The 27,147-nt window shown below is 39.8% G+C and overlaps 2 protein-coding genes across 3 annotated transcripts in view; both read left to right on the top strand.

The window, feature by feature from the left end:
• Positions 1–27,147, top strand: part of LOC106052448 (uncharacterized) — a 122,632-nt gene that overhangs the window by 55,621 nt on the left and 39,864 nt on the right. The window contains exon 3 of one of the 2 annotated variants that reach the window (XM_056027284.1): positions 22,869–22,921. The exons of the other annotated variant lie outside the window; for it this stretch is intronic. The gene's annotated coding sequence lies outside the window, so the exon portion shown is untranslated. The remainder of the gene's footprint in view (positions 1–22,868; positions 22,922–27,147) is intronic. 2 annotated transcript variants of the gene reach the window in all.
• LOC129925973 (uncharacterized) lies at positions 12,521–14,671 on the top strand. The gene is made up of 4 exons (XM_056027581.1): positions 12,521–12,653; positions 12,918–13,043; positions 13,743–13,883; positions 14,643–14,671. Exons 1-4 carry the CDS (start codon positions 12,521–12,523, stop codon positions 14,669–14,671), a joined length of 429 nt encoding a protein of 142 aa, XP_055883556.1.

Here is a 27,147-nt window from a genome sequence, read left to right as displayed (position 1 = left end):
GATCATCCTTGGTCTGTCTAAGATTGTTGTAAATTTATTGAAATTTGACAACTTCTCTGAAGATGTTGCTTTTTTCAAAAAATGTTTTTTGCGAATGTTTATTTTATTTTAGAGACGTTAAACTGCGCATGTCATGGGAGGTCACGTGCTTGTGACGCAGTCAGGTCTAAATTAAGAGTTATCGCTTCTAAGACGTGTGCTCCAATCGCTGAGAGTTATCATTTCTCAAGATGTATGTCTGCTGGTCAGTCTGTTATTGCTCAGCGCCAGGGATAAGACACCATCGAGTGGTCTGTTTGATTGACAAGAAAGTTTGGATTCCTTCTTTTGTTAGGAAAATTGTATTTTATTGCTCTGGGGTGTGTAAAGTTGCGTTTAGGTTTTTGTTTTCATCATTTTGAAGTCACACACAGGTGTCTTACGACATAATTGTAGTCCGACATCTTTTATTTTCCATTCTGTTTGATTTATGTCTCTTTTTCGCGATTCTGTCTCATTATTCATCTCTTTTTCTGTCTCTTTCTTTCTCAATTCATTTCTCTTTTTCTTTATCTGTCTCTTCTCTATTTCTCAATTCATTTCTCTTTTTCTTTATCTGTCTCTTTTCTATTTCTCAATTCATTTCTCTTTTTCTTTATCTCTGTCTCTTTTCTATTTCTCTTTTCTTCCTCTCTTTCTGTCTCTTTCTTTCTCTGTTTATCTCTCTCTTTATCTTTCTCCGTCTCTCTCTCTCTTTCGTTTTCTTTCTTTCTTTCCTTATCCATTTTTTTTTTATCTCTTTCCTCTCATCTTCATCCTCTCTGTTTCTTTCTCTCTCTCCTTTTCTCCTTCTCCGTATCTTCTCTCATTATCTTTCTCTTTTCTTCTATATCTTTCTCTCTCTCTCTCTCTCTCTCTCCCTATGTTCGCAGATTAGTGTTAATACTAAACGCTATACTGACATTTAAAAACACCTACCAATACTAAAGGAATGGGGAAAAACAACGAAACAAAACAGAAATCAAGAAAGACAGCGTGTCAGCCACGTGATCTCAGTCTCGTTTGCTCAACGGCAATGTCAGACATAGGCGTCTCCTCAGTCGTATTCACACATCACTTCACGCTAAACCTAAGTTTGCTTCTAATCTGCTTTCACCAGACAGCGACCATGAGCAGACCAAAACAACACATTACTGTTGTGACCCACAATCTGGTCTTGGCGCCAAAGCCGTATTCAAGTCAGCCAAAATTAGATGAACCTTTTTTTTTTTAAACATAACACATTTTGAAAGAAAAAAATAAAGGCTAAAAAAAAAAAACAAAAAAAAAAACACTTTTATTTGTTTACAATATAGGCCCCATGCTCACTTCTTTGAAATAAAATGAGATAAAATTGACTCTCACCCCCCCCCCCCGGCCGACTTAAATTCACGCTGATGAAAATTCGGCTCCGCCACTGCTGTAGTTTTTTTCTCATAGCTCATCACGATTATCTTTAGCTCCTCCCTAAGTCTCTCTCTGTATTGATCAGACACTTACACCGTGTCGTTACGTCCTTCAGACATCAAGACACGGATTTTTTTTTAAAAGTGATTTTAGTAGTTCAAGTACACTCGTGCTGGGATAGCTTCTTGAAAAAACCTCCACACTGGCCTCGCTCTAACAGTCCAGCTTGTTATATCCAACTCCTTCTGAAAAAACAACAACAACAAAACCTTTCATAAAGTGCTTTTATGGCGGACAGTAACTAGATCAATCTAAAGAACAACTGTCTGGGAAGGTCAAGGTCAAGAGCAGAAAGCACGAAAACCAAAGAAAGAGATCCAAGCTCCAACAAACACAAACTTTAGTTGGACCTGACATCAGTTAAACTGCTTCGGGCAGACGACTCAGACAATATATATATATACAGAGAGAGAGAGAGAGAGGGGGGGGGGAACTGAAAAAGGATCTCGACAGAATGGGGCAACATCTATAATGAAGCTTCATGGCGATTGGTGAAGTCTTGATTGGAAACCCAGCTTTCTTTAAAACAACCAAGCAAGGAAAAAGACGGCTTGCAGTGTAATGTTTCCTAGCCGATACAAAGCTGTACTTTAAACAAATAACCCAAGCACTTTTAAAGATGCTGATGCGGGCGAAAAAAAAACACAGCAAGAGACTGGAAATTAAACTCTAGTTAAACCGAAATTAAATCCAAGTTTAATAATAATAATAACAATGACCAGATGACCACTCAAAAACGCAAAGTTAAACTATATGGCCATATTACGAGGTACTCGTGATTTGCATTGACCTTCTTACAGGGAACTGTACCAGGGAAAAGAAGAAGAAGAAGCAGACATGGAAAGCGATGGGAAGACAACATCCAAAAATGTCATTGAAAGAGATTCTAGTCAAGGCCAAAGACAAAGAGGAATGGAGAAAGACAGTCGACAGATCTGTGTGGTGCCCCAAAGGTCCAACGGACTAAAGGATAGGTGAAAGTTTAAAGACGGAAGACAGACAATTTTTAGATCTTGAAGGATGCAGACGTGCCCCTTATCTTATTGGAGAGTTTCTTATCTTATTGAAGTGTTTCTTATCTTATTGAAGAGTTTCTTATCTTCTTGAAGCTTTTCTTATCTTATTGAAGATAAAATGTATTGACTTAGTCTGTGAAATGTACATTATTGATAATGTGTTACTATTAACCTGTCACCGGGAAAGTTGGGAGGGACAGTCCACCCCCAATGGGTCCCTCTTGAAAGGGAAGAGTGACATTTTTTTTTTCAGAGCGCTATTTATTAAACCATTTGCGATGTTTGACTTTAAAAGATACAGGATAGGATCTAATCTGTCATCTTTTAAAAGAAATCACCTTCACCTATCCCTTAGTATGTTAGACCCTCTTTCTCCAATTCTCTCTGTCTTTTGCTTTGGATAGCAGGCCCGTCAGTTCTTGTGATTCTTGTCTTCCCATCGCTTTCTCTGTCTGCGACATTGATTTTTGTAGGCAGGCAGAGCGATTTATTCCGCAAAACTCTCGCCTGAAGGCGTCAAAAAGCGCTACTGGCCCTGACCAGACGGTTATCAACTTCCCTTGAAAGTGAGGCGTCATGTATATATATATATTTACCTTATCTTTACCTATCCCTTAGTCTGTTGGACCGTTGGGGCACCATGCATGATTCGTCGACCGTCTTTCTCCATTCCTCTCTTTCTTTTGCCTTAGTTAGAACCTATTTCAATGGCAGGCCCATCCATTCTTTTATATTGTCCTCCCATCTCTTTCTGTCTGCCTCTTCTTTTCCTGGTACTGTTCCCTTGTAGTATGGCCATAGAGTTTTAGTTTGCGTTTTTTCGCAATAGTTAGCAGGTCATCGTGGGGTCCTATCGCTGAAGTAACCCTGTCTCTAATCAATTGGTTAGTGATGCGGTCTTTAAATGTGATACACAGGATCCTTCTGTAGCATCTCAATTCCATTGCTAGGATCCTCCTCTCTAGCTCTGCAGTCAGCGTCCAAGACTCGCATATAAGAATGTGGCCATGACCAGGGAGAGCAATAATTAGAAAATGTTACAATTATTATGAACAGATTATTTCATAATAACATTTAATCAAGTAGGACGAACATACGTCAACAACAAATGTGGAGCTGAAAAGCCAGACGATGGAACTGGGGTGAGATGGGCGGTAGACTCTAGTCCGGGCTTATAATTTCAACTTAGGCCTCTGTAAGTGAATTGTTCGATCCTTTAATCACACTTTATAGACTCTTGTTGAAAATCTATTCATCATTTACACGACTGGAGCGCACACTATTTTAAAGTGCACGCTATTTTAAAGTGCACGCATTCTAGACGTAATTTAATATTCCTCTCGCCATCTTTTTCGCTACCCTCTCTCTCTCTCACTTTCTCTCTCTCACTTTCTCTCTCTCACTTTCTCTCTCTCCCTTTCTCTCTCTCACTTTGTTCTCTCTCTCTCTTTCTCTCTCTCACTTTCTCTCTCCCTTTCTCTCTCTCACTTTTTTTTTTCTCTCTCTCTTTCTCTCACTCTGTGTTGCTACTCTCTCAACAATCAGGCTTTGCTAATGACCAGATGTACTTTCTATGTTTTCTGATTGGCTTGAATATAAGTTATGTGTTAAGAAGAAAAACGTGTTTAAGACCCAGCGTCGCTGTACTGGTCCTGATATCTGCGAAGGCTAGGAGGAAGCTGGTGACAACGTAGTCTGTGTGTGTGTGTGGACAACGTAGTCTCTGTGTGTGGACAAAGTAGTCTCTGTATGTGTGTATAACGTAGTCTGTGTGTGTGGACAACGTAGTCTCTGTGTGTGGACAACTTAGTCTGTGTGTGTGAACAACGTAGTCTCTGTGTGTGTACAACGTAATCTGTATGTGTGTGTGTGAACAATGTAGTCTGTGTGTGTGAACAACGTAGTCTCTGTGTGTGTACAACGTAGTCTCTGTGTGTGAACAACGTAGTCTCTGTGTGTGTGTGTTGACAACGTAATCTGTATGTGTGTGTGTGTGTGTGTGGACAACGTAATCTGTATGTGTGTGTGGACAACGTAATCTGTATGTGTGTGTGTATGGGTAACGTAGTCTCTCTCTGTGTGTGGACAACGTAGTCTGTATGTGTGTGTGTGTATGGATAGTGTAGTCTGTATGTGTGTGTATGGATAACGTAGTTTCTCTGTGTGTGTGGACAACGTAATCTGTGTCTGTGTGTGTATGGATAACGTAGTCTGTGTGTGTGTGTGAATAACGTAGTCTCTGTGTGTGAACAACTCAGACTGTGTGTGTGAACAACGTTGTCTCTGTGTGTGAATAACGTAGTCTCTGTGTGTGAACAACGTAGTCTCTGTGTGAACAACGTAGTCTGTGTGTGTGAATAACGTAGTCTCTGTGTGTGAAAAACGTAGTCTCTGTGTGTGAATAACGTAGTCTCTGTGTGTGAATAACGTAGTCTCTGTGTGTGAACAACGTAGTCTGTGTGTGTGAACAACGTTGTCTCTGTGTGTGAATAACGTAGTCTCTGTGTGTGAATAACGTAGTCTCTGTGTGTGGACAACGTTGTCTCTGTGTGTGAATAACGTTGTCTCTGTGTGTGAATAACGTAGTCTCTGTGTGTGAATAACGTAGTCTCTGTGTGTGAATAACGTTGTCTATGTGTTTGAATAACGTAGTCTCTGTGTGTGAACAACGTAGTCTGTGTGTGTGAATAACGTAGTCTGTGTGTGTGAATAACGTAGTCTCTGTGTGTGAATAACGTAGTCTCTGTGTGTGAATAACGTAGTCTCTGTGTGTGAACAACGTATTCTCTGTGTGTGAATAACGTAGTCTCTGTGTGTGAACAACGTAGTCTCTGTGTGTGAACAACGTAGTCTCTGCTTGTGAACAACGTAGTCTCTGTGTGTGAATAACGTAGTCTCTGTGTGTGAATAACGTAGTCTCTGTGTGTGAACAACGTTGTCTCTGTGTGTGAATAACGTAGTCTCTGTGTGTGAATAACGTAGTCTCTGTGTGTGAATAACGTTGTCTCTGTGTGTGAATAACGTTGTCTCTGTGTTTGAATAACGTAGTCTCTGTGTGTGAACAACGTAGTCTGTGTGTGTGAATAACGTAGTCTCTGTGTGTGAATAACGTAGTCTGTGTGTGTGAATAACGTAGTCTCTGTGTGTGAATAATGTTGTCTCTGTGTGTGAATAACGTTGTCTCTGTGTGTGAATAACGTTGTCTCTGTGTGTGAACAACGTAGTCTCTGGGTGTGAATAACGTAGTCTCTGTGTGTGAATGACGTAGTCTCTGTTTGTGAACAACGTAGTCTGTGTGTGTGAACAACGCAGACTGTGTGTGTGGATAACGTTGTCTGTGTGTGTGAACAACGCAGACTGTGTGTGTGGATAACGTTGTCTGTTTGTGTGAACAACGCAGACTGTGTGTGTGGATAACGTTGTCTGTGTGTGTGAACAACGCAGACTGTGTGTGTGGATAACGTAGTTTGTGTGTGTGTGTGTTTGAACAATGTAGTCTGTGTGTGTGTGTTTGTTGTGTTCTGTTGAAGAAAGTACATTTGTATTTGCATCATTGTTTTCTTGTTGAACTGAAGAGAATTTCAACAGCACTGGTCTATATATTCACAGGGGGGCAACACACAAGATTAATGACGTAATCGACTTGACAGTGTCGCGAGGGTACCACCAAGGGGCCTCACGTTAACCTCAAACGAAGCCTCAGAGACATCGCATTGGAAGATCAGTGACACCTCTTTGTCAAATGTTTGACATGTTTCGGATGTGCCTGTCGTCTCGATGGTCCGCGGAATCGAACCCTGCCCTCTGCGATCCCTCGTCGTCCTGGGAGTGGTTTAGTCTGGGTTGTGAAGGCCTTCAAATCTGAGGAAACATCCAAAAACATAGGAAAGAAATAATAAATCTTAAATAGATATTGGGGACACTGAATTATAAGGACGTTCGCAGGACCGGAACACTAAAGAGATACTTATAACTATTAATTTTAAAAACATACTTCGAACAATTTTTGGTGAATCCAAAGCAAACATTTTTCGAGCGAGCGCCAATGGTCCATTACAAAGCTAATATAAAATGCTCTGAGAATGGGTTTACCCGATTCGTTACAATGTTTCGATTTTTAATAGAGATAAATTTATGTTTTCATTTTAATTTTAGGGCCTTCCGGTTGTGGGTGGGACATTAAACATACACTACGGTCTCCGCCGTGATCCGAGAAACATTCATGCCAAATTTTATCAAGATTGGTCAAACTATTCTGATTTATATGCGGGACATACATACATACGGCGTACTTAGTGCTATGTGTATTAGATAGCAGACCTGAATTTGTGTGTGTGTGTCGTAGCCTCCCCTTTCCTCAATCCTTGCCCCCCCTCCCTCCGTCCTGCAGGAGGTTTAATGCTAGGACGTAATTATATCAAAAAACAAACAAAAACAATTTTTACAAAGTCCATCTCAGCGAAAATCAAATCTAGTGAAGAAAAAACCCAGCGTGGGAAGTACTGTAATGAGTACTGTAAAGAGAACAAAGACTCGTACCAATCATTCAACGAGTGCCATGACGTATGTAAACAAAGAGTGATCGTCTTTGTTTAATGTCACTTGCTGTCTCCACACATTTGATCCAATGTCCTTGGCATATTTAAACGTTTCATCAGAAACTTGTGAATGTTCTTCTGTTTCACAAATAAATGTTTGCTTAGCAACACTATTCTTTCTTCACTTTATTTTCATAACAATTTATATGACACTTAAATCTTCAGTAACATCAGCTATCAGTTAATTGAAATACTAGGTGTTATTTTTTTATTATTATTTTTAAGGTATAAGGTATGCAAATGTAATTTATTTATCTTAGCGACGCTATATAGTTGACACACTTTGAACGCGACATCATGGATGATGTCACGGATAGTGGGGGCGTTAGTTTGTTTATGATTTATTTTAATGAGTTGGCATTTAGACTTTGAGGCGACAGCATCTATTAGCGACATAGGCTCGACTCTGGCCCAAACTGAACTGAAGTTCGTGTTAATGATTCAACAGTCTGAGCTTTTTTTTTTTCCCATCAGTATTGTGTTTAACTGAGCGAACCCGCATAAGAAAATAGGCCTGAACAAGATAGTCAGTTGACTAGAATGTATGAGTGATTAAAGAGATTAAAAAGTCAGACGCATCTTTACACCGATGTAACAGTTTATTGGTATTACCTGTAATTAGTTCAAGGGCGGTGTAAATATCAGGGAAAAATAAAAAAAAAGGCACGTGAGAAATATGACGCGATTCTATCCGCCCCTTCAAAAGTTCTGCCCACACGCATAAGGAGTCACGGAGGCTCAGTTCCATGGGACTCTTATTACTATTTTCTTGTTTTGTTTTGCTGTGATGCTGCGTGTTGGAAATTTCCTTGGCCCCAAGGCTGAGACAGTGAGGGTACCATGGCTGTAAGGCAGTCACTGGTGCCACGTGACAACGAGACACGACGCATCAATCAGATTGGGCGAGCTGTAAAGGCGCGGGAAAAAGTTGAAGAGAAGAAATGACAGGAAATAAGAGATGAACTGTGGAAGGTAATAGTGGAACCAGAGATGAAGTCCAGTAGGAAATCGGTGCCATAGGCGCCATTATCACGTTGATTGTTACAAAGGCTTTTATCCAACAACCAGGCCTGGACATAGGGCTCTTCACCCCTGTCCTGTCTGAGGGCTCCCAGCAGTGACGGCCATAATGACTGGGCATGAGGGGCCGTACCACGTACACAGAGCACCGTCCCCGTTCCTGGGCCCCACTCGCTATAAGTGGCCGAGAACAGCGCTAACTATGGGGAGATTGCCTCATATTCCTATACTGTAACCGCCACTGTTCCGTGCGGTAACCGCCACTCCAGCTAATCCGGTCACTGATGAAGGCCCCCTTTGTGGGACGGCCTGGCAGACCTTTTGGACTGGGGTGCGGGCTGCTTGTTCCATCCCTACCCCGAGTGAGATAAAAAAAACAAAAACAAAAGCTCACCCAGGGAATCCCGCAAGGGCCTGGTTCGCTTCTCGTACTTGGCCTATCTAGTTCCACTACTAGACGTTTCCACCAGAGGCGCGTCACGCTGAGGCGACGGGTAGCTGGAATCCTCCAGAACAGTGTTACCCTTACTTAAACTTTTGTAATACATGTCAATAGGGTTGTATATTAGGGTGAAATCAAGTCTAAATGAAGAGTCTTTTCGTTACTGTACATAATGCCAGTATTAAAATAAAAATATTTTTGAAAGTAACTTCCTTTATAAAATGGTGAATATAAACACGACTCCCAGAAAAGAATCTCTCGAATCGGCACTGGTAGCTAGCCCTGTACTTGCCACCCAGAGATCTAGAAGTTATGGCCTATTTAAGCCTCGACCAGGCACTGCTACGCTCGTTTCACATACAAACTTAGCAATGATATTGTAATTATGTTGTTGAAAAATATAGCAAAACAACAACAACACCAACAAAGCAATAACTAAATCTAGTGGTCGGCCGTTTTAGATTGCTCGTGTAGACGTAGCCTTGTGAGGATGCGTCATTGTTAAAATTGTAAGCGTATTTCCACCAGCCTGAATGAAGGCAATCTGTCTGAAAGATTTCCAAATGCTAATTCGATCTCAAAAGGCCCTCAACCTAAGAAACTCATTTGCCTTCTCTATATCAAATTGGTCGTGCGGACACGGTGTGTGTGTTCGACAAAGATAAATCGTCGAGGAACGGTGTGTAGATGAATTTTTTTTGTTTCTTTCAATCCGCAATCTATAAAATTACAATTTACTTCTATTATAAAAGAATTTACTACTATTGCAGATTGGTGGTCAACTGGTCCGAATGTCGCTTTGAAACAGCCGTGTCTTTCATTTAACTGTCGCCGTAGGGCGCCTTGGACTCACCCGCCTACGTGACAAAAATGCTTGCTTTCATACCAAACGGTTTGTAGTCGTGCAGCCACGAGGGATGAACCAATCACAAAGCAGTAATTTTAAATAAAAGTGAATCTAGAATAGCTGGGTACGGCAAGGTGAAATTATGTCCAATCAGAATGGAACAATTACACGAACAAAAAAATACACACAAAATTTCGTGTTTTTTTTTTTTGGCGTACGGTCCAAGCCGGCTGGTGTGCAAGCGGCCGTAATCTTTAAGACTAAAACACTTGACCATAAAAACATCTATTTCTACAAGTTAATCTTGTGGTGAGCAGGTGTCTAAGCTCGTACGCGAGCACTAGGGGAAGCGATACATGGATGGATAGTAAAAACTAATCGATAGTTTTTTTGTTTTGTTCTTTCTTGCTCTCTTTTTTTTTTTAAGCTCTCACTCTCTCTTGTTATTTCTCCCTCCCTCCCTCCCTCCCCCTCTCTCTCTCTCTCTCTCTCTCTCTCTCTGTCTTCGGTCAAATGCATCAGTCAATTTTTTGGTGCTGAAGGCCTCGAGTGAAGGGAATGACCTTTTTCTGTCTCTTGTTTCCACTTTTCTCCTTTTTTTGTTCTAACCCCCCTCTCCTTTCTAATGCTTTCTTTTCTGTTTTTTCCCCTTAACTCTCTTCTTTCTTTCTTCAAGGCATTCTTTCTTACCATAAGGTTTTCTTGCTTTCTCTTATTCTTTCTCTCTCTTCTTTCCTTCTATCTTTTCTTTCTCTTTTCTCTCTCTTCTTCCTTTCTCTTCTGTCTTTCTCTGACACGGTTATTATTTTTTTGCCCCGCCCCCTTTTTTGTTTAATTTGCTCAGCTATAGCTAGTCCTTTCTTTTTCTAACAGTATCTGGCCCCCTAATTCACTCTGTCCCTATTTTCACCCCCTCCCATCTTTCTCGTTTCTTCTTTGTTATCTCTCTTTCTCTCTCTCTCTCTCTCTCTCTCTTTCTGACTCTCTTTTCAAGCTCTCCCCCTCTCCCTCTTCCTCAACATTGAAGGGCCCTCCAACATCTCAGAAAGCTCACCGACGACAATATCGATATATGACAAGGCTTAAGGCAAGACAGTGAGGGTTTGTAAGGTAATACCACATGACACTACTGTCATCCAAGCAACTGACAGTGGTGTAATCCAACCAGCTTCTGGTGGGTGTTAGCCAAGCCTCGGATCAGAATCTCGTCAAGCCGTTTGTCATAGTGATGTTTTGGTCTTTTGCCTTTCACTAACATTGTGGTCATTTGCTTCCTCACTTGAATTGTGTTTTTTTTTGTCCCCTTTTTGACCAGTGGTCATTTGATCCCTCACTGGAATTGTGGTCAATCTCTGTCATTGGAATTATGGGCTTTTGTCCCCCTGGGATTGTGGTCTTTTGCCCCCCCCCACCCCCGGAATTGCGGTCTTGTGTCCCCCTTAGAGAAATTGTGGTAATTAGCCGCTCGTTGGAATTGTCATCATTTATCCCTGTAATTGGAATTGTGGTCTTTTCTCCCCTTACTGGAAGTGTGGTCTCAACGTCATTGCAGTGATTGTCTCCCTTTTCAAACATTGTATTTGCCCCCCCCCCCCCCCCAATACGTTTCTAGTGTTTGGACCCCACAACGACATTGCATATTGCAGTGCTTGACCTCTTTCACCAGAATTCTAGTACTTTGACCTCCTCACACACTGACATGTTGCTGTTGTGATAGTTCCCTGACACTGTCCTGTTTTCATAGCTCGGTCTATCATTGTGTTTGTGTTGCTTAAAAAAAAAAGTTAGCATTTCTGCACGTAGACACAGTGTCATTTATTGGCTTTTTAATTTATGTATCTGGGGCGACGACCAGACGGTCGAGCTCACCTTTCAAACGATATGTGAACTTATGAGATATACTTTAATTTTTATTGTCCTTCATAAAGACCTGAAATATTTAATCAATTGTTTGTATTACTATTCAATTGCTATTACTAGATATGCAAATACGCAAAACCGATTTTTGTTAAATTACCTGTCAGAATATCTTTCTAATATTTCTATATGTCAGTAGTGGATAGCAACAGGATAGACAATCAATACAGATTTTCATGTTAAAAAAAGAGATCTATTATAGGAAACTATGACCCAGACAGGAGAAATGTTCTTACATAAATGAAGATTAAGCATAAGATGTACATGTTCATATTGTTATTACACTTTTTTCTCCCACTTCCCATTTAAAATTGAAACCTTGAACTTTTTTTTTTATGCCGATTACAACACACGAATCGATTACAAAAAAATTACCAATTATTTGAAAAATTATTAGTAGCTAATAACTTTTGTGTTTTGTATAGAAAAGGGGAAATAAATGTTGCGGTATTCAGAAAATGGCAGTAATTGAGCAGTTCATCCTTAGATAAGATTCTTGTTTTTCAAAAAGTAATTTAAAAAAAATATTTTTTGCTTGTTTAGAGAAATATTGTTCGACACTATAGATCTAATTTGAAACCTGTTTTAATACGCATAGCGCTCGTTTTTATAGATTTTCCTTTATGTTATAATGGAGAATAAACTATGCAAATACAGTGAAAATTGATCTTAATCAAAGTCACTCAGACGACAGTTTATGCAAAATAGCGAATTTTTTAGTCATCTAATTCATCTCAACAGAGTCAGATGTCAGAGATGAACAATTCATTCTCATTTTAAATTTACTTTCAAGAAAATATAATGTGTGCGTGTGTGTGTGTGTGGATGATTATACCTTACTTTTGAAAATATGAAAAAAAAAACAAAACCCGTCTTTATTTTTATTTTATGCTTTGTCGTCAGCAGATTTTTCTTTCCAGAACTTCCTTCAATCATTTTTTTTTTCTTTTTAGAATTAGATAACCTCTTTCAGAGGCGCAGTCACCCGAAGATCAAAGAGGGTCAAAAATTATGGACCTGATCTAAAGATTTCCGAAATTTGCCGAGTTTTAGTGAAAGTAATATTTGGAAGCTTAAAAAATAGATCTGTTTAAATTGTAGAATTCGTACAGCTTCACCACACTATGGCAAACGGCATGTACCCCCTGTCGTTCAGAAGGGGTCACAACACACGCTTGACTGACAACTGGTTCACATGGAAAATTTCAATGAAGCAGTTGTCTCTGAGCAATTCGTCAGAAAACCAGTTATCAGTGAACCAGTTGTCAGTGAACCAGTTGTCCGTGAGCCAGTTGTCCGTGAGCCAGTTGTCCGTGAGCCAGTTGTCTGTGAGCCAGTTGTCAGTGAACCAGTTGTCTGTGAACCAGTTACCTGTGAGCCAGTTGTCAGAAAACCAGTTATCAGTGAACCAGTTGTCCGTGAGCCAGTTGTCTGTGAGCCAGTTGTCTGTGAGCCAGTTGTCTGTGAGCCAGTTGTCTGTGAGCCAGTTGTCTGTGAGCCAGTTGTCAGAAAACCAGTTGTCTGTGAACCAGTTGTCAGAAAACCAGTTGTCTGTGAACCAGTTGTCAGTGAACCAGTTGTCTGTGAACCAGTTGTCCGAAAACCAGTTGTCAGAAAACCAGTTGTTTGTGAGCCAGTTGTCAGAAAACCAGTTGTCTGTGAGCCAGTTGTCAGAAAACCAGTTATCAGTGAACCAGTTGTCAGTGAACCAGTTGTCTGTGAACCAGTTGTCTGTGAGCCAGTTGTCTGTGAACCAGTTGTCTGTGAGCCAGTTGTCTGTGAGCCAGTTGTCTGTGAACCAGTTGTCTGTGAACCAGTTGTCTGTGAGCCAGTTGTCTGTGAGCCAGTTGTCAGAAAACCAGTTGTCTGTGAACCAGTTGTCAGAAAACCAGTTGTCTGTGAACCAGTTGTCAGTGAACCAGTTGTCAGAAAACCAGTTGTCTGTGAACCAGTTGTCAGAAAACCAGTTGTCTGTGAACCAGTTGTCTGTGAACCAGTTGTCTGTGAACCAGTTGTCTGTGAGCCAGTTGTCTGTGAACCAGTTGTCTGTGAACCAGTTGTCTGTGAGCCAGTTGTCTGTGAGCCAGTTGTCTGTGAACCAGTTGTCTGTGAGCCAGTTGTCTGTGAGCCAGTTGTCAGAAAACCAGTTGTCTGTGAACCAGTTGTCAGAAAACCAGTTGTCTGTGAACCAGTTGTCAGTGAACCAGTTGTCTGTGAACCAGTTGTCAGAAAACCAGTTGTCTGTGAGCCAGTTGTCAGAAAACCAGTTGCCTGTAAGCCAGTTGTCAGAAAACCAGTTGTCTGTGAACCAGTTGTCTGTAAGCCAGTTGTCTGTGAGCCAGTTGTCTGTGAGCCAGTTGTCTGTGAACCAGTTGTCTGTGAACCAGTTGTCAGAAAACCAGTTGTCTGTGAGCCAGTTGTCAGAAAACCAGTTGTTTGTGAGCCATTTGTCAGAAAACCAGTTGTCTGTGAGCCAGTTGTCAGAAAACCAGTTTTCTGTGAACCAGTTGCCTGTGAGCCAGTTGTCAGAAAATCAGTTGTCTGTGAACCAGATGTCTGTAAGCCAGTTGTCTGTGAGCCAGTTGTCTGTGAGCCAGTTGTCTGTGAACCAGTTGTCTGTGAACCAGTTGTCTGTGAAACAGTTGTCTGTGAGCCAGTTGTCTGTGAGCCAGTTGTCTGTGAACCAGTTGTCTGTGAGCCAGTTGTCTGTGAACCAGTTGTCTGTGAGCCAGTTGTCTGTGAGCCAGTTGTCAGAAAACCAGTTGTCTGTGAACCAGTTGTCAGAAAATCAGTTGTCTGTGAACCAGTTGTCAGAAAACCAGTTGTCTGTGAGCCAGTTGTCAGAAAACCAGTTGTCTGTGAACCAGTTGTCAGAAAACCAGTTGTCTGTGAACCAGTTGTCTGTGAACCAGTTGTCTGTGAGCCAGTTGTCTGTGAACCAGTTGTCAGAAAACCAGTTGTCTATGAACCAGTTGTCTGTGAACCAGTTGTCTGTGAGCCAGTTGTCAGAAAACCAGTTGTCTGTGAGCCAGTTGTCAGAAAACCAGTTGTCTGTGAACCAGTTGTCAGTGAACCAGTTGTCTGTGAACCAGTTGTCTGTGAGCCAGTTGTCAGAAAACCAGTTGTCTGTGAGCCAGTTGTCAGAAAACCAGTTGTCTGTGAACCAGTTGTCAGTGAACCAGTTGTCTGTGAACCAGTTGCCTGTGAGCCAGTTGTCAGAAAACCAGTTGTCTGTGAACCAGTTGTCTGTGAACCAGTTGTCTGTGAGCCAGTTGTCTGTGAGCCAGTTGTCAGTGAACCAGTTGTCTGTGTACCAGTTGTCTGTGAGCCAGTTGTCAGTGAATAATCTGTCAGTGAACCAGTTGTCTGCGAGCCAGTTGTCAGTGAACCAGTTGTCTGCGAGCCAGTTGTCAGAAAACCAGTTGTCTGTGAGCCAGTTGTCAGAAAACCAGTTGTCTGTGAGCCAGTTGTCAGAAAACCAGTTGTCTGTGAACCAGTTGTCAGTGAACCAGTTGTCTGTGAACCAGTTGCCTGTGAGCCAGTTGTCAGAAAACCAGTTGTCTGTGAACCAGTTGTCTGTGAACCAGTTGTCTGTGAGCCAGTTGTCTGTGAGCCAGTTGTCAGTGAACCAGTTGTCTGTGTACCAGTTGTCTGTGAGCCAGTTGTCAGTGAATAATCTGTCAGTGAACCAGTTGTCTGCGAGCCAGTTGTCAGTGAACCAGTTGTCTGCGAGCCAGTTGTCAGTGAACCAGTTGTCTGTGAGCCAGTTGCCTGTGAGCCAGTTGTCCGAAAACCAGTTGTCTGTGAGCCAGTTGTCCGAAAACCAGTTGTCTGCGAATAATTTGTCAGTAAACCAGTTGTCTGTGAGCCAGTTGTCATGGAATCCGTTAAGAAAGCTAAGCCTTTGCCAGGTTCAGACTTAAAAACCATAAAGCGTTCAATTGTTTCCTGAACAGACCGTTGCGTAGAACGAGCCGAGACAATAAAACACACATCTTGCAAGGTGTAGGCGTCGTGAGGCAAAGGACCGGCCTTGTCACCTGACAGACCAGCTTCTCGACATTTGAAGACCAGGTGACATTTCAACCTGACAGGACAGTTAATGGCATTGTGTCAGCTGGAGTGGTTCCACTTTTCCGGCAGAAACGACGGGGGAAACACATGCGGGGCGTAATAGACATTTATTGTAAGTTCGATAGGCGTGTGGCAATAGATTTGATGGATGGTTCACGTTTGCGTGGCAATAGACGTTTGATGTATGTTTCAAGTCCGTGTGATAATAGACGCTGAACTTGTGATCAATTTGAGTTCATCATTGTTACACTTGATCTTGGCTGGCTTCATTACAATATTATAATACGGGCCTACATTTACAATGTATGATATCAACAACCGTATCAAGATTTATGACTAATAACTTTGCCATACTATTCATCGTAAAATAATTTCTCTATACACTGGATTTATTTACATATATTCTTTTTTAAGAAAACAACAGACATCATATTAAATTCGTTTTTGCTTTCGATTAAATTGAATACTGGCTCATTACAAATGAAGAAATTCAAAACAGGATCACAATGGCTTTTGGGCCCCACGATGACCTTCTGTCAGAAATGCTAACTTAAACTGTATGGCATACCACGAGGTCCTCGCGGCTCGCAAAGACCTTCCTGCAAGGAACTGTAACATGCAAAAAAAAAAAGAGGGGCAGACAGTGAAAGTGATGGAATGACGGCATACAAAAAAATGAACAGCTTTTCTTTAAAAATGACTATTGTCAAGGCAAAAGACAGAGCGGAATGGGGAAAAACGGTTAACAGATCACGTGTAGTGTCCCAATGAACCAATAGACTTAATGGTAAATATTGGCTATTTAATATTTGAAACCCAAACCTCCGTTTGATATTATATGGACAACCTTGAGAGCTTGAATTAATTGACCAGAGGTTTAAATTTTGAGCTCATCTTTTAGCTTCAACTTAAAGTCTTAGCTGTAAAACCAGGGTTTGATACCTCAGTAGACTAGATCTTAAATACCTGTCCTAATGTTTTGTGAACTGTAGACAGCTTAAGAGGTCAGAAAAATGATGCAGATATAGATCTAGTCCGCATATGGAAATAGTTCACCTTCTTGAATACTTGATGTATTGGCATTTAACATTCTGGGTTCAAACATGGAATTGAGGATAAAAAAAAAAAGTGCCAACATTTCAATATTTACTCTAAGACAAAGACAGAGCTCTGTATCTGAGACTTAGTACAGTAGCCCTATATATGAGACTCTGACCACTATATCTGTAAACTCAAGTCTACTATATCTTAGACTCAGTTCACTATATGAGACTCAGTTCACTATATCTGACACTCACTCTACTCGCGTACTTAGCGCTCCTCCTTTGTGGTCGAAGATGAGCACAATCACATTTCCTAAGGACTCGAAGATGGCCATGGAGTTCAAATCTTCGCTTTTGAAAGCCGGCCGTACACAAGACATGGTAAGGTTGGGTCTGTAGCAGAGTTGCCCGCTTTGATTCTGTTACGGCTCTTCCGCAGTGTCAAATACAAACAATGAAATAAACAGGAGGTAACCTTCAACTAGATCAGGAACACCGGCGAAAGGCCGAAACAATCAAGATATGTAGTGGACGCTGATGTTGGTCAACAAATTTGTTTAATGATCAAGAAGGGAATCGTCCGATGTCAACTATGTCTGTAAACTACTTCTTATTCTTGTTGTGATAGGAAAAGCGTCTTGTCTCTATCCAATCCTAGAGCGTTCTTACTTTTTAACAAACTTTACGTCATCGTCGCTAAGTAAAACTTTTCCCTTATTCCCGAAACAAATAACTAAATCCTAATTATGTCATAACAATTCTCAACTTTTCTTATTGTGGGATCTGCCTTCTTTGCTGAATGATTTCCCTTGCCTCTAAACATCGACATTCACGGCTTCACGCCATGGTTACACAATTACTGACTAATGGAATCAATGACAGTTTCCTTAGACATCGTTGTCCTATAGATAAATGCCTGACACTAGTTATGTGCCGCAAGAAGGTTATCTTCAGTGACATTTCTGCCGGCTAACACTGAACTTCTTGTCACAATTGCCGCTTTGCCTCACCGACGCTTTGGCTGGGGGTTGAAACCGCAATTAACCTGTGTTATAGTGTGTGCGTGTGTTTTGTGTGTGTTCTGTTGTCAGAAATAACTTTGAGTAGGATTAGTGTAAGGGTATAAGAGAGAGACTGCGGAGGAACCATGTGTCAATATTGAACGGCGGGAGGAGGGGACTTGAAGTCTATTGATTAATACTTCCATATAGACATTAACAAAAATTTAATATATATATATATTTAATTATGTTTATGTTTGTATGTATGCATATATGTATGCATATATACTTATTTGGCATCTTGTAATCTAGCCTACACTTGTAAACATTTCTATGACAAGATTGAAAGATGAAATACACCTAAAATGCTAAATTGGTTAAGCTTCAGAATAACAGGAAACTAAAACGTATCCCCCCCCCCTCTTTCTGCCTGCGGTCAGAGTTTCATTTTCGTTGTCTGCGCCTGTATTCAATAAGAGAATTTATTTATTTTTTAATGTGTAACCCGAGGACTATATAAAATATTTAAAATTGCCAAAGACTCTCCTGAATATTTTTTTTTTTTTTTTTAAATTCGTTTCTATTATTGGAAAGTTCCTTTCAGCGGAGTCGGAACTTACCGGAATTGTTAAAAAAAACAAACAACAACTAACGACAATGTAAAAAAAATTGGATCAACTTCAGTTTTGTGTGTGTGTGTGTGTCTGTGTTATGTATTGGAGTAGCTGAACAACAACTTTTATGACATATGATAATTGTCGATCAATTGTTTCTATTCTCTATCCACTCACAGGACGGTCTGTAAATCTTGACAATTTCTTTATTATTTTATCTTTGGAAGCCATTTTAACAAATATATATATATATATATATCAGTCATCCCGTATCTGAGGTGAACCGCTCAGTGGCAGACATTTCTCCTATAGCTTTTGTTTTTCTATAGGAGGGTTTTGGGGCCAGAGTCTTGTTCGGGTCTCTTCGTATTCACTTCTCAGGACGACCTAATACGTCATTTCCTGTCAATGGAAATATTTTTCTGTGACTTGACTTACTTGACTTAATCCTGTGCACTCCCAGGGGGAGCATAGGGTTGCAACCACACCTCTCCACCGAACTCAGTTCTGAGCAGCTTTCTTCATCTGCACCCATGTCATTCCAGTATCCACAGTTTCAATGATGACTGACCTTTTCCAGGTTATCTTGGGCCTGCCCACTTTCCTCTTTCCCTGCAGATTCCAATCAAGTGCTTGCCTTGCAACATTGGTAGATCTAGCTGGTTTTCGCAGGGTGTGTCCTATCCATCTTCACTTTCGTTTTTTGATGTCTTGAGCTATAGGTTTTGTCTAGTTCTCTCCCACAAATTGACAGTAGTTATTTTTTATGGCCACCTAATTTTTTATATCCAGTGTAGGCATCTGTTAACAAAGGCCTGGAGTTTTTCCATATTTGTTTTAGTGATTCTCCGTGTCTCTTATCCGTATAGTGAACGGCCTTAAATTATTTGCTTAAAATGTGCGGTTATACAAAGATAATTCTAAAACATAAAAACCATTGCAGGGGAAAAGTAGATTGTGGGGTTAAACTTGTGAAAAGGACAAATGTACTTAGCCAGACGCACTCACGGATCTTGTATATCAGCAGACGTCACGTCCCTGTCTCTACAGTGTTCTGTTTCTTTGACTTGTTTTGTTTTTTTCAATGACATTTCAAATGAAATCGTGTGGAGACGTCTGCTACTCCTACAGAGTTTAAAATGATTTTTTAAAAAAAAGCCAGACAGAAAAAAAAAATGAGAGAGAGAGAGCGAGAGAGAGAGAGAGAAATGAAATGAAAGAGTTAGACTGAAATATAGTGGGAGAGTGAGGGAATAATAGAGAATGGGTAAAATGCAATGAGCGAAATTTAAAATGAGAGAGAGAGAATGTGAGAGACATTGTGAAAGGAGAGAGTGAGACAGGGTGTCTCTTCACACAAAAAACCAACTCTGTAGATGCTTGACTTTTAATCAGAAACTTGCGTCTGCGTGTTGCATGTTTTAAGAGATTTGAAACCAATCTAGCAGCGCTAACTAGAGGTTGAATGACCACAAAGATGACCATCTTCAAATGTTGTACCTTAAGGTTATTTTGGTGATCTATCTTCTACCTGTGGGTCATATCCATCCCACGACCCGGTGCCGTCCGGTCTCTGCCCACATGCCTGTAGACGCTCTATAGACACTGCTTCACTGGACTCAACGATTCTTTACAGTAATGCGCTGACACTTGTGTGGGACATTTATTTGCCCGAGCCCCCCCCCCCCAACCCATAAGCTGACCAAAGTCTGGGTACCACTGGACTAGCACAAACTTTTTTCTTTTGCATCTATTTCTCCCTTTTTTCTCATTCCGCTTCTGTTTTCCCCTCACCCTCTGTGTGGTAAGCATACTTTGAAGAATTCAGCTCGAATTAGAGGTTAGAGATATTCTCCCTACAAGTTCTCTCTTTAATCTTTCTTGATTATGTACCTTGCAAGAAGATCCGAGCACGTTTTATTTATCATATGTCCACGATGTAGCTCTAGCGCTTGATTTAAGGCTTAACAGATAAACCCAGTTTTTGAATAGTCTAGAAGCTAGGATCAACTGCCTTTTACAAAGCTTATATCAACCCACTCTGTCTGTCTGGTAAAAATGTGTACAGGTTATTTCTCCCACAACCAATGTCAAGGCTACTCCTTCTTTATACATCTTATAGATCGATTGTTGCTCTTAAAAATTAATGCATTCAAAAGTGGAACATTCTCTCTCTCTCTCTCTCTCTCTCTCTCTCTCTCTCTCCCCCCCCAACCCTAGTAAAAAAAATCCTGGTTTTAGTGAATGCATTTTTTCTACTAGACTTTATAATATTCTCATGATGGGTCTTTAGATAAGATAAGATAACTTTTATTGATCCAATCAAATCTAGACTTATAGAAGACGGTGCGCAAAGTATTCGTAAATATTAATGTATTAAACTATTCAATGAATAAGGTCTATGTGCAGAAATATTTGATGACGTATTCTATTCAAGATAAAGATATTCTAGCCATCTAGCCAAATTTAATTCATTTTTATATTTCGAAAAATTATAACGGTCAAACTTGAGTTTGTCCAGTGTGGACAACGAGCTAGTAATTTTTTTTTTCCAACGACATACACCAACTGTCAAATTTCCGAGGAAATATTTCGAGCCATTTTCGAGAACAGTGTCTAGGTTCCATGTGTTTCCAGGATCAAGGATGATCTAGGATCTGTTTGTTTTAAACCTGAATAGAGGAATTGTAAAAAAGTTACTTATAATTTTTATTGTTTAAATCTTTCTCTACGGAGATAAAATGTAAATACTAAAAAAATAGTGAATGTGTTTGATTAGTTAGTGACATATAGTCACTATAAGTTTTGCACTATGCAATTTTTCTGAGGCATCCACAACATAACTTCTAATAGTCATGATATATATATATATATCTATGAACTCCACTTTCATCTCTATGCCGAATGTTATTCGATATCTGGATGGAGTAACCACTAAGTCATAAAACTGTCTTGTAGGGGGTAACACATGTTGGACCCCTATATTGACTAACAGAGAGTCCAGCAATAAAACTTTTTTTTTTGTATCTATCGATTTTTTGTTCTTCATTGTATTTATTGATAAGTTGAGAGTGGTGTCTGTCCTTTTTTCTATCTCTCATTGGATGGAGAGAGAGGGGGGGTCTGTTGTTACTGATCGCTCACCTTCAGGCGAACACACAGAACGTAAAGGTAACCGAGGTCATTGTGTCAGTCGACTCCTGTAACCGCCCCATAACTAACGCTCCCGTCTGCAGGGCGTCACGTACCCCGGCCGTTGGATGTTGTGGGCACATGGGTCTTTCTCCAGAGTCACACAATGGCTGCTCACCTTTGAATAAAACTTTAAACGGCTCACACCGGAGTACGAACTCATGCACTCGGGGATTAGGTAGCATATTTATCTGATAGTGACGTCTGTGTATCTGTATACAAATCTATATCTTACGTCTTAGAGCCTTTTTGTCTAACAAATGCGGGGCCCACTGCGACGCATAGGTTGCAGTAACCACTCAGCCACCGCGCCTCCTAAACAAGTTCATTAAAAATACACGCTCGTCTCTTCTGTTCTCTTTCTCTTCAACTTTTATACTTCTTTTTATTCACTAGTTCACCACTTTTTATTCACTAGTTCACCACTTTTTATTCACTAGTTCACCACTTTTTATTCACTAGTTCACCACTTTTTATTCACTAGTTCACCACTTTTTTATTCACTAGTTCACTACTTTTTATTCTCTAGTTCACTACTTTCTATTCACTAGTTCACCACTTTTTTATTCTCTAGTTCACTACTTTTTATTCACTAGTTCACCATTTTTTATTCACTAGTTCACTACTTTTTATTCTCTAGTTCACTACTTTTTATTCACTAGTTCACTACGTTTTCATCCGAATCGCTCAGCATGCACATCCCACCAACCGCCCACCTTTACTCATGGTGACATCTGACACACGCGCATACGCTCGATAACAGTCATCCTTCTACTATTGTAAAATATGTATAGCAAACTTGAGTTCTGAAGATGGTCCAAACTAAAACTTCATTGTTTTCAGTAACATAGTATTATTATTATTTTTAGCTTGAAATCCAGACCACATATAAATCTAGTCCAGTGCTAACTGAACTACTGCCCTCGAACATATACGGAGCGTGACACGATACTGGCCGCCCCCATCCTAACTAGTGCCGCTCATTGTGCATAATGACTCCCCAGAGGATTTGTTCAATTGGACTCGGCAGTTTTTCTCTCATGGGGCCCTTGATACGCGTGTGGGCATGGCTGTTCAGCAAAGTTGACAGAGTAAAACGCTAATGTCGTGGGTTCAATTCCCACAATAGCCATTTTTTTAATTTTTTTTTTTTGCAGTGGCTAATAACATGCTAAGTTTGAATATTGTTGGCTCATTAAGAAGAAACTTATACAAAAATATTACGTATTTACATTTCCACTTTGAATAGGTTCTAGCTTTATATTTGAGTTATCTACTTCTTGAAAAATTACTCAAAGGTTATTCACCTGTGAGGAGTCGTTTGACATATATATTTCTGTCGTGACAGCGACAGGTAGATGCACACACACACACATACACACGCCAACTCACACATATTATGACTTTTGCTTTCACGATCGCGTCATTAATAACAATTCGCCTTACAGGCGTCGATTAGGTTTTGTTGTAACATTTTTTTTTTTTTTAAATCTGAACATAAATGTTGAAATTCTTACTGTTACATTTTTAAAACGTATTTGATAGAAAATGTCTAGAGGCGTTGTCTTGCGTCACTTTGTAACCCGACTTGTGAACCTTTTTATTCTTCTTTGTTTCAGACTGCTAGACTACGTCACTGTAGTTGAGTGCGGTGGTACTTGCGTTTAACTATGTAAGTACATATATGTAATTGAGTTATTTGAGTGCCCGTGGTAGGTGTGTTTAAAGATGTAACTGTATGCATGTAATTGATTGCGATAGTACTTGTGTTTTCATGTGTAAGTGGGTATGCATGTAATTGAGAGCTATGGTACTTGTGTTTACATGTGTAAGTGGGTATGCATGTAATTGAGTGCTATGGTACTTGTGTTTACATGTGTAAGTGGGTATGCATGTAATTGAGTGCTATGGTACTTGTGTTTACATGTGTAAGTGGGTATGCATGTAATTGAGTGCGATAGTACTTGTGTTTTCATGTGTAAGTGGGTATGCATGTAATTGAGTGCTATGGTACTTTTGTTTTCATGTGTAAGTGGGTATGCATGTAATTGAGTGCTATGTTACTTGTGTTTTCATGTGTAAGTGGGTATGCATGTAATTGAGTGCTATGTTACTTGTGTTTTCATGTGTAAGTGGGTATGCATGTAATTGAGTGCTATGGTACTTGTGTTTACATGTGTAAGTGGGTATGCATGTAATTGAGTGCTATGGTACTTGTGTTTACATGTGTAAGTGGGTATGCATGTAATTGAGTGCTATGGTACTTGTGTTTACATGTGTAAGTGGGTATGCATGTAATTGAGTGCGATGGTACTTGTGTTTTCATGTGTAAGTGGGTATGCATGTAATTGAGTGCTATGGTACTTGTGTTTACATGTGTAAGTGGGTATGCATGTAATTGAGTGCTATGGTACTTGTGTTTACATGTGTAAGTGGGTATGCATGTAATTGAGTGCTATGGTACTTGTGTTTACATGTGTAAGTGGGTATGCATGTAATTGAGTGCTATGGTACTTGTGTTTTCATGTGTAAGTGGGTATGCATGTAATTGAGTGCTATGGTACTTGTGTTTACATGTGTAAGTGGATATGCATGTAATTGAGTGCTATGGTACTTGTGTTTACATGTGTAAGTGCACGTTTTAATTACTTTTCAATTATTGAATTTAACGTTTACTTTCAGAGTTTTTAGAATTTCGAAAATGCTAGAAATGCGTATATTGGGAAAAAAAAACTAAAATAAAAGCTTATATAAGCAGGTGGCTGCTATATCTCTCAATACTGCAAGATTTATTTCCCATTTCCTATATCAAACAAAATTAATTAATTACTACTAATTAAATCTACTAAATTGGTTAAGTTTTTAAAAAGTATTTTCATCGACAATGAAATAATTGTGCAAAGTTTTAACTCGATCCGAGAATGGGAAGTAGGAGAAAAAAACATAAAAACAATCCTGACAGACAGACAAACAGACAAAGTGAGTTAATATCAGCTTTGTAGAAAAAAAATGGCATTCACCTTATGCCCAAAACGACAAATCGTGCAGGTGGTGAAAATCATTTTGCAGGGGATCAACCATTGTGCAGGTGATAAATGATTGTGCAGGAGTAAAACCATTGTGCAGGTGATAAATGATTGTGCAGGAGTAAAACCATTGTGCAGGTGATAAATGATTGTGCAGGGGATCAACCATTGTGCAGGTGATAAATGATTGTGCAGGGGATAAACCATTGTGCAGGTGATAAATGATTGTGCAGGGGATAAACCATTGTGCAAGGGATAAATCATTGTGCAGGGGATAAATCATTGTGCAGGGGATAAACCATTGTGCAGGTGATAAATCATTGTGCAGGGGATAAAGCATTGCGCAGGTGATAAATCATTGTGCAGGTAGTGAAAATCATTTTGCAGGTGATAAATGATTGTGCAGGGGATAAACCATTGTGCAGGTGATAAATGATTGTGCAGGGGATAAACCATTGTGCAGGTGATAAATGATTGTGCATGAGATAAATCATTGTGCAGGGGATAAATCATTGTGCAGGTGATAAATCATTTTGCAGGGAATAAACCATTGTGCAGTTGATAAACCATTGTGCAGGTGATAAATCATTGCGCAGGGGATAAACCATTGTGCAGGTGATAAATGATTGTGCAGATGATAAATCATTGTGCAGGGGATAAACCATTGTGCAGGTGATAAATGATTGTGCAGGGGATAAATCATTGTGCAGGGGATAAACCATTGTGCAGGGGATAAATCATTGTGCAGGTGATAAATCATTGTGCAGGTAGTGAAAATCATTTTGCAGGTGATAAATGATTGTGCAGAGGATAAACCATTGTGCAGGTGATAAATGATTGTGCAGGGGATAAACCATTGTGCATTGGATAAATCATTGTGCAGGGGATAAATCATTGTGCAGGGGATAAATCATTGTGCAGGTAGTGAAAATCATTTTGCAGGGGATAAACCATTTTGCAGGGGATAAACCATTGTGCAGGTGATAAACCATTGTGCAGGTGATAAATCATTGCACAGGGGATAAACCATTGTGCAGGGGATAAACCATTGTGCAAATGATAAATCATTGGGCAGGGGATAAATCATTGTGTAGGTGATAAATGATTGTGCAGGCGATAAATCATTGTGCAGGCGATAAATCATTGTGCAGGGGATAAATCATTGTGCAGGGGATAAACCATTGTGCAGGTGATAAATCATTGTGCAGGTAGTGAAAATCATTTTGCAGGGGATAAACCATTGTGTAGGGGATAAATTATTGTGCAGGGGATAAACCATTGTGCAGGTGATAAACCATTGTGCAGGGGATAAATCATTGTGCAGGGGATAAATCATTGTGCAGGTGATAAATCATTGTGCAGGTGATAAACCACTGTTCAGGGATAAATCATTGTGCAGGGGATAATTAATTATGCAGGGGATAAACCATTGTGCAGGTGATAAATCATTGTGCAGGGGATAAACCATTGTGCAGGGGATAATTAATTATGCAGGAGATAAATCATTGTGTAGGTAGTGAATCATTGTGCAGGTGGTGAATCATTGCACAGGTGGTGAATCATTGCACAGGTGGTGAATCATTGCACAGGTGGTGAATCATTGTGCAGATGGTGAATCATTGCACAGGTGGTGAATCATTGCACAGGTGGTGAATCATTGTGCTTTATACACAACATTCTCATTTACCGTTGGTCTTTAGAAGACTTTGAAATGAACATTACAATTCCTGTGACCATTTAGAATTATGTCTTGAAGTAAAATCTACTATTAATAATTTGTATGGTAGTTTATACTATTCAAAGACCAACTAGACTAGTTAAATAAAGATAGTGATCTATGCAGTGTAAAAATAGATTCTATGGAGTACTTATTATTATAGAATCAATAGACTTCTGGGATCCTGTCTGGAAGTTAAAATGAAATTCACTTACTTTATAAAGTATCAAGTTCAGACTTGGTGTCTGTGCTCTTGTGCGCGGGCGCGTGTGTTTATGTCCAGTTTAAGAGCCTGGTTCGTGCGTCATAATAACACTTCTAAGGTATCCACGAGTCGGTCAGGTTTCAGAGACCAAGAGAAAATAAAAGGCAGGAACCTGGTGAGACCAGCTGGAGCTAACAGAATCTAGAACTAGGTCATGTTCATTTTGTAATATACTTTTAATATTCTAGTTAAGATTTTTATAAAAACAATACCAAGAGAAATGGTTGAAATATTAGGTAGATCTAATTTGCCTATTAAAATATTAATATTACCATTTTCACTTTTATTAGTTTTCACTGTTTTTACTTACTGTCTGATAATCAATGTTTATTATAAAATCATTTTTTTATAGTTTTTTTGTATAGCGCGTGCGTGTAAGCAAAGGTATTGAAGCTTCTTGGCAAATAAAAAGTGTAAATTGTTACACCTACCGTGTCCTGCAAACTTTTAACTTAGGACAAGTAACATTATAAAAAAATCAATTCATCAATTCACATCAATTCCTAGCTATACCTAAACAAAATAAACTTTTTAGTGTCTTTACCGAGGCTGACAGTATGAGTTTGAACATAGCCGAGTTAATATCTTAAGCTTTCTTCTTCCTTTGATTTCTTGTACTTGTCCTTGACCTAGAAGTACTTTTCTATTAGTCCAGTGACGCCCAGTCATTATCGACTTTTGGACCATGTACTTTTCCGAAATTCCGACCCACGAGTCCGAGGGTCTGATCTCCTGCAACTTCATTTTGAACTATGGGCAGGAACTAGATAGGTCCCCTTTACAAGTTGGACTTCGGGCCATAGTTTGGACATTACTGTATCAGTATGTCTTTTATATATAACATCTGCAGCAGTAAGAGTATTTAATTGTATTTAAAATAATCACGTGGT

Source organism: Biomphalaria glabrata, chromosome 4 (assembly GCF_947242115.1).
Source record: "Biomphalaria glabrata chromosome 4, xgBioGlab47.1, whole genome shotgun sequence".
NCBI classification, from domain to species: Eukaryota; Metazoa; Mollusca; class Gastropoda; family Planorbidae; genus Biomphalaria; species Biomphalaria glabrata.
The sequence above is the reverse complement of the archived record's forward strand: the minus strand, read 5'-3'. Positions and strand labels throughout refer to the sequence as shown.